Raw genomic sequence first — 15,323 nt, 5'->3', positions numbered from 1 at the left:
TGCCAAAATAGTTGGTCCTACATATTTTCAATTACAAATTTAGAGCCATATACACAAGCTCATCCATAAATAGCGCACAAAAATCCAGAGATCCTTTTTTATTTTGAATTATTTGAGTGCCCGCAGCTTATTTTGAGATTTTCTAACCATCCGTTTTTTCATACTCTTTCATAGAGTTTCATCAATTAACTTGAGCAATTTTCAGTTAGCAAAAGTAATAAAATAAAATTTAAGGGAAAGAAAATTGAGTAAATTTTAGTTAGCAAATATATAAAACAAAATCTTAAAAAAAAAACTATTAATACAGATTTAAGTTTGACTGAAACTAACCAAACCTTTGTTTATGATTTAATTAAGAGCATTAAGAGCACAATAAAAAAAATCAAATCTCTAACTGACACATTCAATAGTTTAATTATGATTATAATTATGATAAAATAACTAATAAAAGTTAACCGACTAATAAATAAGTTTGGTCATTAGAGTAACAACTAATTTATCAATGTAAAATTAGATTGTTGCCTTAAAGCCTAAGGAAATATTATTAGATTACTTTAAGAGCATTCAAATTTTTAACTCTGTTTTGTCAACATAACTCTGTTTTATTCCAGCAACCAATTGAAAGCAATTGAAATAGGCAGACTTTCGCCTACACCAACCAACACTCACATCGATTGGCAATCATTGTTACTGAGTTTTTGCCTTTGTGGTTTCGACAATGTCTCGACCCACCGATGTTGGTTCAATTCTGATCGCTTTTTTTCTAGTTTTTTTGCAACATGGTGCCGACACGACTCTGTGGATTCGTCTAGGCCGCAATGAAATTCCTGTGTCCAACTGTGTCGCGTTTGATTTAAAGGTGCCTTGTAGTCATTGGCACCTAAGTGAAACATCGACTTGTTGCGGCTTTTCTTGCGCTGAATGTCGAGAAAGTAGAGAGAGATTTGATTTCGTTTTGTGAGATATTTTTAAATTAAATTCCATTCTCGGGTTTTGGAGGACAAAAAGAAAGGGAACTACCCTTTAGCAACCCAGCTTGATGGAATAAAAGAAAAAGGGTGCAGGGAACAAATAAAGAAGATAAAAGCGAGTAGATATGAAGTTCAAATTAGTTATGAACCCACAAAGGAGACGAGCTCAGTCATAAAGCCAGAACTGGCCAAAACAAACTTGAAGCGGGGATGAGCAATGTGAAAAGCATTTTCTCTCCCCACAAAAACTTGACTTCTGGCAGCTGCAAGGGCCATTAAAACTTTTACGTACCCGCTTGCCCATTAATACATAGATTATAAAGATTACAGGAATAGTTGCGCAAATGCCCAAACGATAATTGCCTGGGCCTTAGAACCTTAGGAACCCAATCCACTAGGGTGGTCAATTTATGCGGATTAAATTCAACAATAAATGGTTAGGGATGAAAGAGAATTCAAATTATGGTTTGGCAATTTGGGTTAATTTGATTCTAAATAAATTTTAAAAAGCGAACTAGGTTTAAGCCGACGTCTTTTAAAAATCTCGTTTTGTTAATTTGGATAGAAATATTTAGTTGCAACTCTCCGCACATAATTAACTTCTTGAAATCTCTATTGAAGACTTAAAACCACTAATCTCAAATTATCTTAAATTAAAATTTCAATCGAATTTTTAACATTTGAAATCGTATAATATTTAATATACCTAAAAACTTAAAAAAAAATAATAAATATTCTCTTTCCGAAATCTATTGATAATTTTGAAAAAAACGTATTTAATTGCAACTTTTCGCCCATGGTTAATTTTTAGAGTGCAGAGCACATCTTAAAATCTTCATTGATATCACATTGTGCCACCCTAGTAAAGCCTAATTAACCACTAATCTCGAAACGGCGGCATTTCAAAAGTTTCTATTGACAAACATTTATGGGAACAGCAAACACGAAATCAGCATCAACGAACATGGAATTTGGAGGACCGCCGCAGCGGGAAATAAACACAGATATACAGCTCATCGGCCGACTAAACGACATTTTGGTACATGGTGAATAGGAAGAGCATGATGAGCAAGGTCATGGCGCACTTGTAGAGCGTGTGGTCCATAAAGGTGCGCCGCAAGGGGCGACGGAAACAACTGGCGGAGCATCTGCGGTGGCAGCGGCTTGACGCGCGGCAATTGCTCCGGCGGATGCTCGACGTGACCGCGCAGGAACATGCCCGCCGCGGGCAGGATGGCCAGCTCCCGGACATATCCGCTGCTCATGTTCAGCCGGCGCCGATGGTCGTCGATGGACTTGCACGTCCTGCCGTCCGGGCTGTTCGACCTGCGGATGGTGATGAGCGTGTTCTCCCCGATCCTCGCCTGGCAGTACGGGCACTTGGCCCGCGACCCCTGTGTGAGCATCCAGTTGCGGATGCACATGCCGCAGAAGTGGTGCCCACAGAAGCCCACTCTTGGCGAGCGGGCAGTGCGCATGCACACCAGGCAAGAGTAGTAGCTGTGCTGATCCTCCGGGAACTCCTCCATTTGATTGGACATGTCTGCCACTTGACGAACTTGTGCGATGATTGGGAACGTCTCTAGTCACAGATGGAAGTGGAAAATACTCTATTTGCTAGCACTCACTATTTCCAGGGCCTGCTTGAGCTTCTCGAATAGGGAGCTCCAGATTTTGTCACGGGCAAAGGCTGCCTTGTAGCCCTGCAGGATGTCGATGAGCTCCATGAACACCTTGCGGCCGTGGTTGTCCTTGGGCGCACCCTCCCTGTAGAGCAGCAGGGTGGGATTGGTCAGGATGACCAGCAGGCGGATGAGCAAGTCGGACAGCTCCTCGTGGTGCACATAATCGGGCAGCATGTAAACCAAGTCCGTTTGGAGCACCTTGGCCCGGCCCAAATGGCGGCGATACTCGTGGTTGTCTAGATCCCGACGCAGTATCCAAATCAAGTGCTGAAAATCCCGTAAATTGTTGTATTTAGGACTATTTAGAATAATTAAACGAAATACCTTGAGACTTTCGGCGGCATCGGGTTCGGCCTGATATTTCTGGCCATCACTGTAGCCCAAGGCCGCACAAGTGGCATCTAAGTCCGCCAGCAGAACCGACATCTCGAAACGCACTTATCACTATTTAAAAGCAATTATTTACGGAAATAAACAAAACTAAATTTTACAATGACTCTGGCGAAAATGCGCGCGAAATAAAATCAGCTGTTTGCATCGATCGATTATTGGTTTGGCACCCCACTACCGTTTAGCATTGACTCAATCCTTCTAAGTAAAAATACAAGATGATAATTTGGATCAGCACTAATCCTATTGGGAATTATCGATAATATAATCGATTAATATCGCATATATTAGTACATTTTCAAATTTAAATTTTGCAAGTCAATGCTCTTAAACCATTTGGAACCATTATGAATTAATAACAACAACTTTTAATGCCCTTTTGGCAAATATATTTATTAGAAAATATGTAAGCAATAATAATGTGTGCATAACAAGTAGGTGTGTAAGTAATAATAAGTGTTTAAAGATGATTCAATAGAAGTTATCAGATAGAAACAATATTAAAACGAAATTATTTTATTCCAACTTTGTTAAATGTAGAATTATAAAATTTTTGAATAAATTACAGCCATTTCAAACCAATACTTTGTCACAAATATTAAAATAAAATCCATTTTAATTGAATCATGTATGTTTTATATTCAATAAAATTTAGTAACACAAAGTATATGCATGGTCATTTTGTCTTAAATGTTTTTTTTTTGGCGCAAATAATCCGCTTGTGCATTTGCATAAAACCATTTCCTCATGCGTACACTTATTCGTTTCCATTTTAAATCGATTGAAATCGAAATTATTTGCTTGCATAAGATGCAGAGCAATTTATTTGGAGAGCGGGTGATAAGATCCTTCAAGAAAGCAGGAGGAAAGCGCCTTTTGTGTGTGCTTGTCTCCCAGTGCGGTAAATTTAAATCTTTTCACCATTTTCATTAGTCATTGGAGCAGGAAATTGCCTGGCCAGAGCATGTGAGTCAGGCAAATAGCCTTGGTTAGGACTGGTCGGGATGCAGCCGCCTCTAATCACCCGGACACATTAAAAACCATAGGGAAAGGAAAAGACGAAATTAAAAGCAAACATCGAGGCTGCCGTCCGGGATATATTTACCTATGATATGAACAAATACGTCGGGCAAACTTTTCCCAGGAAGGATGGAAAACTTGCGGGGGCAGTACCTGCTCGCCCTGAGGCGCTTCACTTGCTCTCTTGCCTCCGCTGTCATTTCCCTCGGCCGAAGAAGTTGAATTTAATTAACTAAGTAAATGCCCAGACATGGGCCCGCTTTGCTTATTTATCAAACTTCTCCGGACGATGATGATGGGCAACTACTGCACGGAGAGAAAAGAGTGCACTATTTGATAGAATAATTACACATCAAATGTTGATTAGCTTCGAAACATTTTTGTGATTATTAATCCATTACAACGGGATTTATTGGGATAAAAGCCATACATTTAAATGTTTATAAACAACAATATTTTTTTGGGTTCGTTAAATATATATATAATCTTCTTACAGGTCATTGAGGCTCCAATGTTGCTCAATTTACAAAGCAGGAAGATTTCTTTTGGCCTATTTAAAAACAATGTTCCAAAATTTATAAATTAAAACGTATTTTTTTTTGTGTTAAAAAAGTTTTAAATCATTTTAAAAAGATTCAAATTCCAATTGTTTTTTTATGTTGAGTAACACAATGTTGATATTTTCAACCAAAATCAAGTTAATACTATTATAATTATTTTAAAAAGCATTAGCAATTGAAAACATTATGAATATTTAAACGTTCAATAAAAATTGTTCTCTTTTTAATAGTGCTGATTACAGCCATTTAATAATACATTTTCCTATATAGTTTTTTCATATTTCCTTCCAATTTTCGTAATTATATTCCTCTGTGTAGGACTTGAGCCAAGTACAACAACTTGCTGACCAAATAAGCAGAGCACGTCAAAGCGCCCAAGTTGCCAGGAGTACTCGAGGGATCGCTCGACTCACTGACTGGATGACTGAATGACTGACTGACTGACAGACTGGGCGAAGGACACTATGCAAACCTGATTATAATGTGTCAAATCCATTATGTGCTGTCAGGCTTTTAGGCACAAAAAGCACTGCCCTTGCCATGTATTTTTGGGGTCGGCGAACGAATGTCTCAACTTTTGAGGCAACTTTGGCCCCGTCAGGTTTTGCTGGCCAGACAAAGTTAATTATAATTCTGGGCCTCAGCTAAGCTGTCGAGTGCCGTAGGCCCAATTAAATGCATCGCCACAGTGCACACAATCCACTGTCGGCACTTAGTGATTTAATTATAAATCGAATAAACTGCACTATTTTTTTATGCATGGTTACAAATTCAAATCAATTGTCTAAGAATTACACTAGTCACGTTTTTTATACATTTGTTTGGTAATTTCTTTAAGAATGGTATATGCGAAGTAGAAGAATAAATTCAAAACTCTTTTCTTACATCAATTTTTTGGACAGAAGAAATTTTTGTTTTTTCAATACTTTAGGATTCTAGTTCATTTCTTGTTTCTCTAAGCTGTTTTGAATTGTTTTAAATGACTTTGACAATCCTAATGACGATTCACAAAGTGTGACAAGGCCGTTTAAGGCTTAAAGAAGTTCTTAAATTACCAAAAGTTAGGGACAAATGCAAAATACCTATGTAAACACGAAAAGGTTTTCTTATATTTAAGTGGTTTTTTAGATTAATTTGTCTTAAAAGAGATTTTTTCGGTATATATTATACGTTTGATTTTGTTATACGTTAGTACTGCTTATGTCTTAAATACACATCGGACTCATTGTGGCGTTGATTCTTCACAAAATCGCCATTAAATTGGAAATCAAAGGGATAATAGGCCATATGTTTCCAGGTGTAGGGAATGGGTGGATGGGCTTGGTATATCCAGAAACAGCAATAGTTTTCAATCATTTTTACCGTAAGGTTTTTTTCGTGGGTATCCAATTTGCGGACTTGACGAGTCCTTCCTTCAATGCCCTTCAGCTGAACAGGACCCAAAACATCTTTGTATTCACGCAGTGTGGTTACTTCCACAGGGACTTCAAAGTCATCCAAAGCCTCCAACGGATGAGTGATGTCCGGCAGATTTAGAAATGCCACTAAAACTGATTTAAAATATTTGTACTGGTGCTTTAGAGAAGCGATATATATTCCTTTTGCTTACTTAATACCAAAATGTATTTCTTCATATCGAGTAAATTTTTATTGTGAAATGTTTGCTGGTAATAAATAAGTTTGTGAATGGGAAAACGTTTTACCAATATGATCATTTTGGCGTGAAATTTCAATTACATTATTTGACACACTTAATGCTACAATACAGCTGATTAAATTTTTATTTTCGGTATTTATTTAAAAATTAAGGTTTAGAAAGCTTTTAAGAATTACAAGTTTTTTACATTATTTATGAAATTCCAGGCATTAAATATGAAGTTTTTAAAAAAACAAAACCTTAATAAATTAATTAAAATCTGCATATACCATCTGTAAAATGAATCTAATTATTACCCAGTAAAAAAATTTAAATTTTCGTAAACTGTTTTATTTTAAGTTATTTTTTAGATTATTCCTTGCAAATTGGTAAAAGGCTAACGGGGCGGGGAAAAAGTAAAAGTGCAGAAAAACCACATGGCCCAATTTGTCGCCAAAAAAAAGGTCCACTACGAGCCTTAATTCCCGCGATCGACGTCGCCACATGGAGCTGCTCGTTAGTGGCTCCCAGTTTGCTCCCGGTGAACCATTGTGAGTGCTCAGCCGGGCTCGGCAAACAAAATCCGGCCGGAATGGAAGGCCCAGATGCCTGACTGCAGCCCAAAGGCAACTAAAAGTGCAGCGGAATAATAGCAGCTGACAGATGTCAGCTGCCATGTTGGCTTTGCAGCTTGTGGCCGCCATTTTGCCAGCATTTGGGCCACCTCGCAACTCGACGCTTCTGCTAGGTCCCACATCCTGTTCCCAGTGATGGTGCTTCCTGGTACATCCTACCACTCATCACCTTTTCGAGGTACAACGAATTCCCATTTAGAATTTCCTTTTCTTGCGTTTGGTTAAGGGTTCATTTTGTGATTGTTTAATACATAAGGACAATTCCACGAAAAAGTCGACCAAGCAACAAAAACTAAACGTTGAGAAAAAATGTTTTTTGTTGATTACAATATTTGAAAAACCCCAATTTGGCTTGTCCTCTACATTTGCCTTTGTTAAAACCAACTATAAAAAATGTATTATATTATATTATTTCTGACTACATACTAGAGAAAAATCATGATAAATCCAAATACTTTCACTTTGAACCAAATATTTTCGGTGCTGATTTAGCACCGAGAGGCGTTGTGCTTAAATCAAAGTGTTTTACACTTTCATTTTTATTTTTAAGCATGGACAACTGTAGTTTTAAATTTTGAAAGAAAAATTAAATCTACAATTTACCTATTGGATAAACCAATTAAATATGTTAGTAACTACATTATCATGTTTTTGGTTATTTTAAGTAAGTTTTTTTGAAAAATAATGTTGCATTCAAATATTTTAATGTTATATATATATATATATATATACATATACATATATAATTGGTATATTAAAAATAGAAAATAAATTTTTTTTTAAATAATATTATTAAACGACTTTTAATAAACCTTTATGCAAATCATTTGGAATATTACCTATCAGCACAATTAAAAAGTTTATTCTTTTTAAATTCAAATAATGGAAAGGTTTCTAAACCATGGTACTATATTTTTCAAAATACATATACCGCCCTTATAGGAATCTTTCCCATCACTGACTGTCCCTTTTTGTTGGCCGAATTCAATTGTTTGCAGAGCCTTCATCTTGCATTCTGATTGCGCGGCTTAATTGCATAGCAGCCGCGAACTGGGCCAGATTTGGTTTTGGTTTTGTGTTTGGCCGAAAGGTGAAAGCGAAAGCTGAGTGCACTTCTATGGAACCGTGGCCAGGACCAAATGAAATTACCGCCAGTCCAAAAAGAAAAACAGACCCGAGCTGCGTGTGGCTGGCTTCCTTTTCATCCTCTCGAAACAAAGCAAACGGGGAATCAAGAAAAAAAAGGACTCGGAACAAAGCGGAGAAAACAATTTCCAAACAAATAAAACTCACACCTGAGACTACGGGTTGGCCCCCACAAGTGTTCTGGTCAGACGGTTTCGGTCTCACAGCGGTTGCCCCGGGCGAAAATGAATTGTTGTAAATCAATTTGTACCAGACCAGGACAGCAACAACATTGCGCAATTACATGGGCATTTTTCAATCTGAATGACGGAAAAATGAGAGTTCTCTAACCATTTGCCTTGATGGCCTACGATTTGTTTTTAAAGTAATTTGGCCAAAAATAAAAAGTTATGTAACAATTGACAAGCATACTTTTCGGGGCTGTCGAAAAAAAATGTAATTATTGCCAATAACGGCTTTTGTTTATGTTTTAAAAATTTTCACATGAAGATCGTTAATTTTAATTATAAATTCCCTTTCTTATAATATATATAAATATATATAATAAATAGTTGTTTCATTCAAGCTTTTATCAAAAGTGAAAATAGTACAGAATTAAGTACAGAATTAAGAATTAAGGTCTTAAGTAAAGGGGTTAAAATACCTAATTTAAAAGAAAAAAGATTGTTAACCATTTTTTTTTATTAAAATTTTTTAATATTATTATTAAATCAAAATGGTATTTTTGAAATTAGAATAATCAACCTACTACCGATTTGTCTAATTTTTAAACTTGATGACCATCCATACTAAAAAATCTATTAATTTGTTTAAATATATATTAGTCCCAAACATGTTATAGCCGGTATAGCGTGCCTTACAATTGCAGGGTATTTAGACGTAGTGCATATCCACCACAGAAGTGTCACGAGATGAAAGCGAAAGTGCTGCAAAGGCAACCCTATTCTATATATATATATATATATAGTACACCACTTAGAGCCCCACTTTTCACCCCTGGTCTGGTGCTGGCTATTGCCCCATAACCGCTGGAAACAAATCAAAGGGAAATTGTAAACGACAAGTTAATCTCGCTTGAAGTATAACCGGAAGCCATTTTATGACCCAATGGACAATGAGGGGAGATGGAGATGTGGATGGGGATCCTCTCGCACAACAAGAATATATGTAGCTGCATCCTGAGCACATTTGCACCGAGTCCCACTTAAATAAAACAATTTATTCTGCACATTTTGCTGGATTTGCTCCAAAATGAATTAAAGTTCAATAAAATGCGAAAAAAGGAAAGGAAAGCAAAAGGAAAAGTTTTCCTTCTGCCTTGACTGCGGCTTGTAAGCGTCTTTATCTTCGTTTGGCCTTTGTTTCTTGGGCATTTTCTTTCCCCTTCTGTGTGCCCCCGTTGTTGTGGCAGCGTTTTTCATGATGTTTGCACATTCGCTCCTTGTACCGCCCGATTTTGAGTTACAAAGCCAAAATCTCAGCAATCTGGGGCCGGCAACGAAAAAGCTGAAATACCTTTTGCATGCTTCATTGGCGTTGCCTTTCTGCTGAGTGAACATCAAATGGGATTTGTCTGCTGGTCTCCAACCGCCGGACATATGTATATGTATATGTGTCTGTGTCTATATCTATGTCTGTATCTGTGTGTGGCTTCCTGTTGCGTAACAAATCAATGGTGTGTTAAGCGCACACCCACGGAAACCAATTGATAGATGGCTGTTTATGTGCCAACAGGCATTGACATTCTCATTCCCTAACATGGCCCATAAAAAAGGCCAAGGTTTCGATTGTACATCTATACGAAATGGGGTGCAAATGTGGCACTGCAGTTTGCAGACTGTGTACTGCACTTAGGCAAATTAATCCCATCAACGAGATGATTGTTAACCGCAACCGTAAACCCAACTCAAACAGCGGCCATTTGACTTGTGTCCCCGACAAACAATCCTTTGAGCCCGACTCAAACAACATGCGATGCCAAAGACCTCCCACAGGTGTAAACAGTCATAAATTGGGTCGAGAACCACCACAACACTAACAAAAATCTCTTTAGAAACTTGAAAAAGGAGACATAAAATATAAGTATTCCCTTGAAATATGTAACACGGATCCTTGTTTTATATGTTAGACACACTCCTAGTCCACTCGATTGTTCCTTTTATAAAAAGTTTTACATATGCCAAAAGCGTTTTTATTATTTATTCAATACTAAACTGAATACTTTAATTTAATAATATATTTTTATAGCTGCACAAAAAAAAAGGAAAATTTCATTTTTATAATCGTGTATTATGGTATAGGTATTAATTTAATACTAAATAATATAACCCTTATACGTTTTGGTTGTAATTCTATTCTAGTCTAAAACCATATTCTAAATAGTTATTTTTAAACCACATAGGTTTTATTTTGATACCTTTGTATTTAATTGTCATAGAAACTAAACTCTTTTTACATGAACTTTAAACTATTGTTTATAACAAATTACTTCATAAAATGTGTATTAAACACATTGTTATGAAATTGTTCATACCAAGAAGTTTAAAATTCATGTAACGATAGTTTAGTTAATATGACTTTTTTTTTTAAGTGTGCATAATGTTGCTTATTAAATATAACAAGTACTGTATAATAAATTAGAAACCATATATTTACAAAAAACAAAATATATTGTTTCAGAGAAAAGTTCATGTATTAGGACTAACAATTTTAGTTGGAAGTATACAAAGAAGTTGTAAATTTATGATTTAATAAATAACGCATATTGAAAGCTAGCAACCATTGAAAACTTTCAAGTTTTTCAGAATATATTATTAAGAATCAAATTAAAATTGTCTGAAGCAAAAAAAAAAAAATGCGGCATCGCCTTAGATCTGGAAGTTTCTAAATCTTTCGACTCCGAATTTGGGCAATAAAATATTTGGTCGTGTTCACGTGAAAATGTATTCGTATATGTGGGGATTTTAATCGTATCCTGTCCCTGCCCCCACCACTTTCACCCCCCTTCGAGGCCTACGCCTGTGTATCTTTGTGTACATTTCGTTTTTCCCTGCCATTTATTTGTTTTTTTATGTTTTTTGAGCGTCTGCCAGGCGCATAACTCAAAGTGCTTTTGCTTGAGCCCTCGATGCCGTGCAGATAATGATGCTAAAAGTGTCGCATTCGACGGGGGTGGGAGAAAAGAGGCGGGGCGGGGCCATCTCCGATTCAGGTAAACCAATGCCTCACACGTGAAGCAGCGGGCAGGAATAACATATCGAAAAATGAATTTCATTGAGTGGGAAGGTGGATGATGGAAGAAGCCTCGGGGCTGGGAAAATTTAGAGTCAGCGAAATCTGTTTCAATAGCTTTTGTCGGGGGTTTTGGGGCTCTGGAATGGGTAGAGATGCCTGCCAAAGTCATAAAATCGCGAGAGGAGCTACAAAACATAAACAAGCAGAGGGAGCAGCTATAATGATGTAAAATATATATCGCCGAGATTTAGGCGACTTGAGTCAAGCAAGGTCTGTGCGTGTGCTGATAAAAGCCAGAGCTCTGCAAAGGGAGGGGTTAAAAAAATAAGGCGATATGGCAAAAATAAAATAACGAAATGGAAAAAGTGTTGAGTGCGCGTGGCGAGCACTTCAAAGTCACAAACAAATGCATAAAATATCGGATGGCGGCTGATGCCGCCACCAGCTCGATATTATTCAATTTGTTCTAATAGCCGCGCTTAACTTACCCGCCGTCACACATGGCGTATGCGCAACGTTTAGCGGCAGGAGCTCGGGAAAAGAAAGATTTGGCGCACTTAATGGTTGCTGAAGTGTATTGATGATGTCGCTGCCGCCTCGCAAATCTCGCAAAAACTCGAGCATTTCAACTTCAATGATGCGCAATTTTATGCATAAGTCTTTTACATAAATTTCGCCCCCGAAACGTTTATGTCTGCACGAAAGGATTTGCCAGCCAGCAAGGAGATTGTCTTCCCAAGACTTTTAAGTCACTTTCGAACGATGCGAAGTGCGTAAAACGTTAATACGCCTTTGGTATGCGCCTCGTATTTTGCCTGCCTCTTTGATTCGCATTTATGACGTTTACTGATACAATTTAGCAGAAAGCCAGGCTCCGGGAAAATACTTTGTATGTATGCAGATCAAGGCGAATTTATTGAAATTGTTGAACACTTGCCGAATTTATGCATCATAAATCTGCTCAGATTTAGGCTATAAATTCCGGCTAAATCGGAATATTCCGGAAGATAAACTTGATTTTCTGCCAAAAACTGTAAAATAACCAATTAATTTTGATAACCTGTTCAAATCGTAATGTTAAAACAAAGTTTTTAAAGTGAATATAATTTAAGTAAAATATTTGCTCTATTTTGCTCTTATCTAAGTAAAATATGTAAGTAATGTAAAGAAATTTAAGTGATATGAGTGATTGCATACAAAAAACGCAATTTAATTAAAACAATGCAGAATACGAAAACTCGATTAAAATGTTCCAAAAAAGTAAAACCCTCTAACTTGTACAACCTTTGTTGACTTTTTCTATTGGGCTGTCTATCCTTTAATAAAATTTCAATTATCAAGCCCATAACTTGAATCTGGGAAACCCACAGAGTTGAGACATTTTTCTTGCGGCCCTATTTTACCCAACCCGCAATTTGTTCAGTTTCGATTTCACAAGTTCCAATTACCATTCGTGGGAAAAAAGATAGAAAGCGTTAAAGGGGTTATCAGGGCAAGGGAAACTTATTAAGTGATAAATTTCGGGGCATTGCGAAAAGTGTCAGAGAGGGTCAATCGAAAAGCGAAAGCTGCCTCCCACAAACACCCACAAACACCACAACACACACACACCTAACACACTTAATCAGAAGTCCGTCCGTTGTCAACGGAGTGAGAAAGGAGGCTGGGAAAATATCGCCTTCAAAGTTGGCCCAAACGAAACGAAACGAAATGAAAATGGCGCAGAAGACAAAAGCCGCTCAGAACAAATTACCAGAGTCGTCTTTTCTATGGCTTTGCCCTTCTGGCCACGTCTTTTCCACTCGGTCCATTCCCTTTGCAACTTTCCTGTTTCAACTGTTTGCCAATTGCACTTTTCAACTGGTCCCATTCGGAGGGTTTCATTTTTTTTCTTTCTTTGTAGCCAAGATGTCCAACGGTCAGCCTTAATGCCACCGTTAGTATGTTATGTTGGGTTGCTGCTCCCAGGAGGCAAATGTGTGTACAGCTGCGTTCACGTTCACTCAAGTGAAGGGACCCAATTGGGTTTGGGTTTGAATCTGTTTTCCAAGGAAAAATGGCCAAGTAGACACTTTTTGGCCGGCCAAACCCACTGGCCCATTTAAACTTTTATGTAATAGGCTTGAAATTTCCATTTGGAAGCCGCAAAAACTGCACAGCTGTATATGTGCCACAATGAATGGCTAGAATCCAGCCGGACACCTTGGAGTCTTGGCCGGAAAACGCACACCTGCACACACGTATTAAAAATTAAAAGCAGTTACCCAGTTTCACTCGCACAACCGCAATGAGTCTTAAGCAGGTAATCCCACTGACTATGACCCACTCCTGGTTATTATTCAGTTAGAGATGAGCAAGCGAATTGACGTATCCTGGAAGACAAAGGAATCGCCGACAAGTTTGGAAGACAATGGAGTTCTGATGGAGTGAAATTGGGGCAAAAGAAAATGAGGAAATTGTCTGTCATAATAACAAAATGGAACCATTAAATACTTAATTTGAGCAAATATTTTTAAACTTGAATACAAATGTACAAAAATATATATTTGTCTTTAAATGCTTAGCTACTTTATTTAAAGTAGTACTGAATTCTATTGATATACCGAAAATTTAATAGACATATTAAAAGGGGATTTAATTTTTTTATATGTAGTTTTTTTAACGAATTTTATTTAAATAAATGTGAACCCATTTTGTTATTGCAATGACCAATTTTATGCCATTTCCGGAAGCAGTAAAAATTGATAATTAAAAATACAATACTTTACTTAAAATGGAAGATATAATAATTGTGTTTAATTAAACGCATCCAAAATATAAAAACTTTGAAGGCCAAATAACTTTATAATCTTTTTTATATACTTTCACACGGCCATAAAAGTGTATTACTGATGTTCAATAAATTGAAAGTCTGCAAAACATTATTAAATTGATTTCGTTATAACTTTTGCTGTCATCCAGCAGCATTACCATGAATATATTTAAACGGATTATGTCACCATTGGATTCACCGCCTTGCATCTCTGGCACTGAGCTCGCATTTCGTTTAATTTCAGTATGCCAGTGGCACACACTTTCGGGCTTGCATTAATTTGAAATGCGACCTGGTGGAAACTGGAGTCCTTTCTTTTTGGCCAGGACAAAAGTGCAGGATCTGACCAAGCTGGCCAGCTGGCACGTAAGCTGGCTACGAGTTTTAAATTGAAATACTTTGCTCCGGCGAACGGGTACTTGAGTTTTTTAAACCGAAATAAGGTTTGCATTCCGAAATGTCTCCAATGTTCCTTAAAACGGCGCAACTTTCATTATTAAAGTGCATTACGTTTGGGGCAAAACCAAAAGCCGCAAAAGGAGGTGGTATATGGACGCTCTAGGGCATTGGAGCAGGAATTCGAGTTCGAGCAGAAGGCAACTCCCACGTCTGTTTTTTGCGTTTTGCTTTTGTTCATTTTTAATATGACTTCTTTGCCTTTTTGGCCATTTTCTCTCCTCTTTTTGTTGCTGCTGGCCAAGTCGTGTCTGTGAGCCAGAAAGTTGCGGTTTACTTGCACTTAAATTATTGCATCGAGCCAAAGTCCTTGAGCTTCAAAGGCATTCGCCTTTTGGGGGGCATGGCCAGATGGCAATTAAATAATTTGCGGTCTATGTGCTGGCGAGGCGTAAACTTTTCAAAATGCTTCAAGAAATAAATTAGCCAAGGGTCTGTCAGCTGAAACACAAAGTGCAAGTGCTGTGGCAATTGAAAAACGCCAATTAGCCCGGCCCAAAGGGGTCAGGCTTATCTGCAGATAGCACATCCCTACAAAAAAAAGCCTATTCGGTCGGCTCACACAAAATGGCAGGCAATAAATCAATGGTCTGCTCGGCACCACCCATCCACCGCACAAATGGGGCAACTATTTCATCCCGGGCCAGAAACTTGGCCGAAAGGGTTTGCTCCGCTTTGGCTTACATGTTTATGCTGCACCAGCACCAACTTTGGCCATAAGCAAACAGTCTGAGTTACGGATGCGGCATGTAAGGCAATCGGGTCTTCGATTAGTTTT

The 15,323-nt window shown here is 37.6% G+C and overlaps 3 protein-coding genes across 3 annotated transcripts in view; all 3 read right to left on the bottom strand.

Moving 5' to 3' along the window:
• The window catches only part of LOC128252825 (protein timeless homolog), a 76,245-nt gene extending 73,047 nt beyond the window's left edge, over positions 1–3,198 (bottom strand). The window contains exons 1-2 of the mRNA XM_052980921.1: positions 2,981–3,198; positions 2,600–2,923 (exon numbers count right to left, since the gene is read on the bottom strand). Of these exons, the coding sequence (XP_052836881.1) occupies positions 2,600–2,923; positions 2,981–3,082 (426 nt within the window). The 5' untranslated portion in view covers positions 3,083–3,198. The remainder of the gene's footprint in view (positions 1–2,599; positions 2,924–2,980) is intronic.
• Positions 1,858–2,593, bottom strand: LOC128252828 (uncharacterized). The gene is given in 2 exon segments (XM_052980926.1): positions 1,858–2,106; positions 2,108–2,593. Coding segments are annotated over 2 exon segments (516 nt in total). The 5' UTR covers positions 2,513–2,593; the 3' UTR covers positions 1,858–1,995.
• Positions 3,199–4,851: 1,653 nt separating the features above from the next.
• On the bottom strand, positions 4,852–6,321 carry LOC128263549 (uncharacterized). Its single transcript, XM_052998676.1, has 2 exons — positions 6,236–6,321; positions 4,852–6,176 (listed from the first exon to the last, which is right to left on the bottom strand). The coding sequence occupies exons 1-2, from the start codon at positions 6,258–6,260 to the stop codon at positions 5,815–5,817; spliced, it is 387 nt and encodes a 128-aa protein (XP_052854636.1). The 5' UTR covers positions 6,261–6,321; the 3' UTR covers positions 4,852–5,814.
• Positions 6,322–15,323: the final 9,002 nt, after the last annotated feature.

This window comes from Drosophila gunungcola, chromosome 3R, assembly GCF_025200985.1.
Source record: "Drosophila gunungcola strain Sukarami chromosome 3R, Dgunungcola_SK_2, whole genome shotgun sequence".
Lineage (NCBI taxonomy): Eukaryota > Metazoa > Arthropoda > Insecta > Diptera > Drosophilidae > Drosophila > Drosophila gunungcola.
This window is presented reverse-complemented; position numbering and strand designations above follow the sequence as displayed.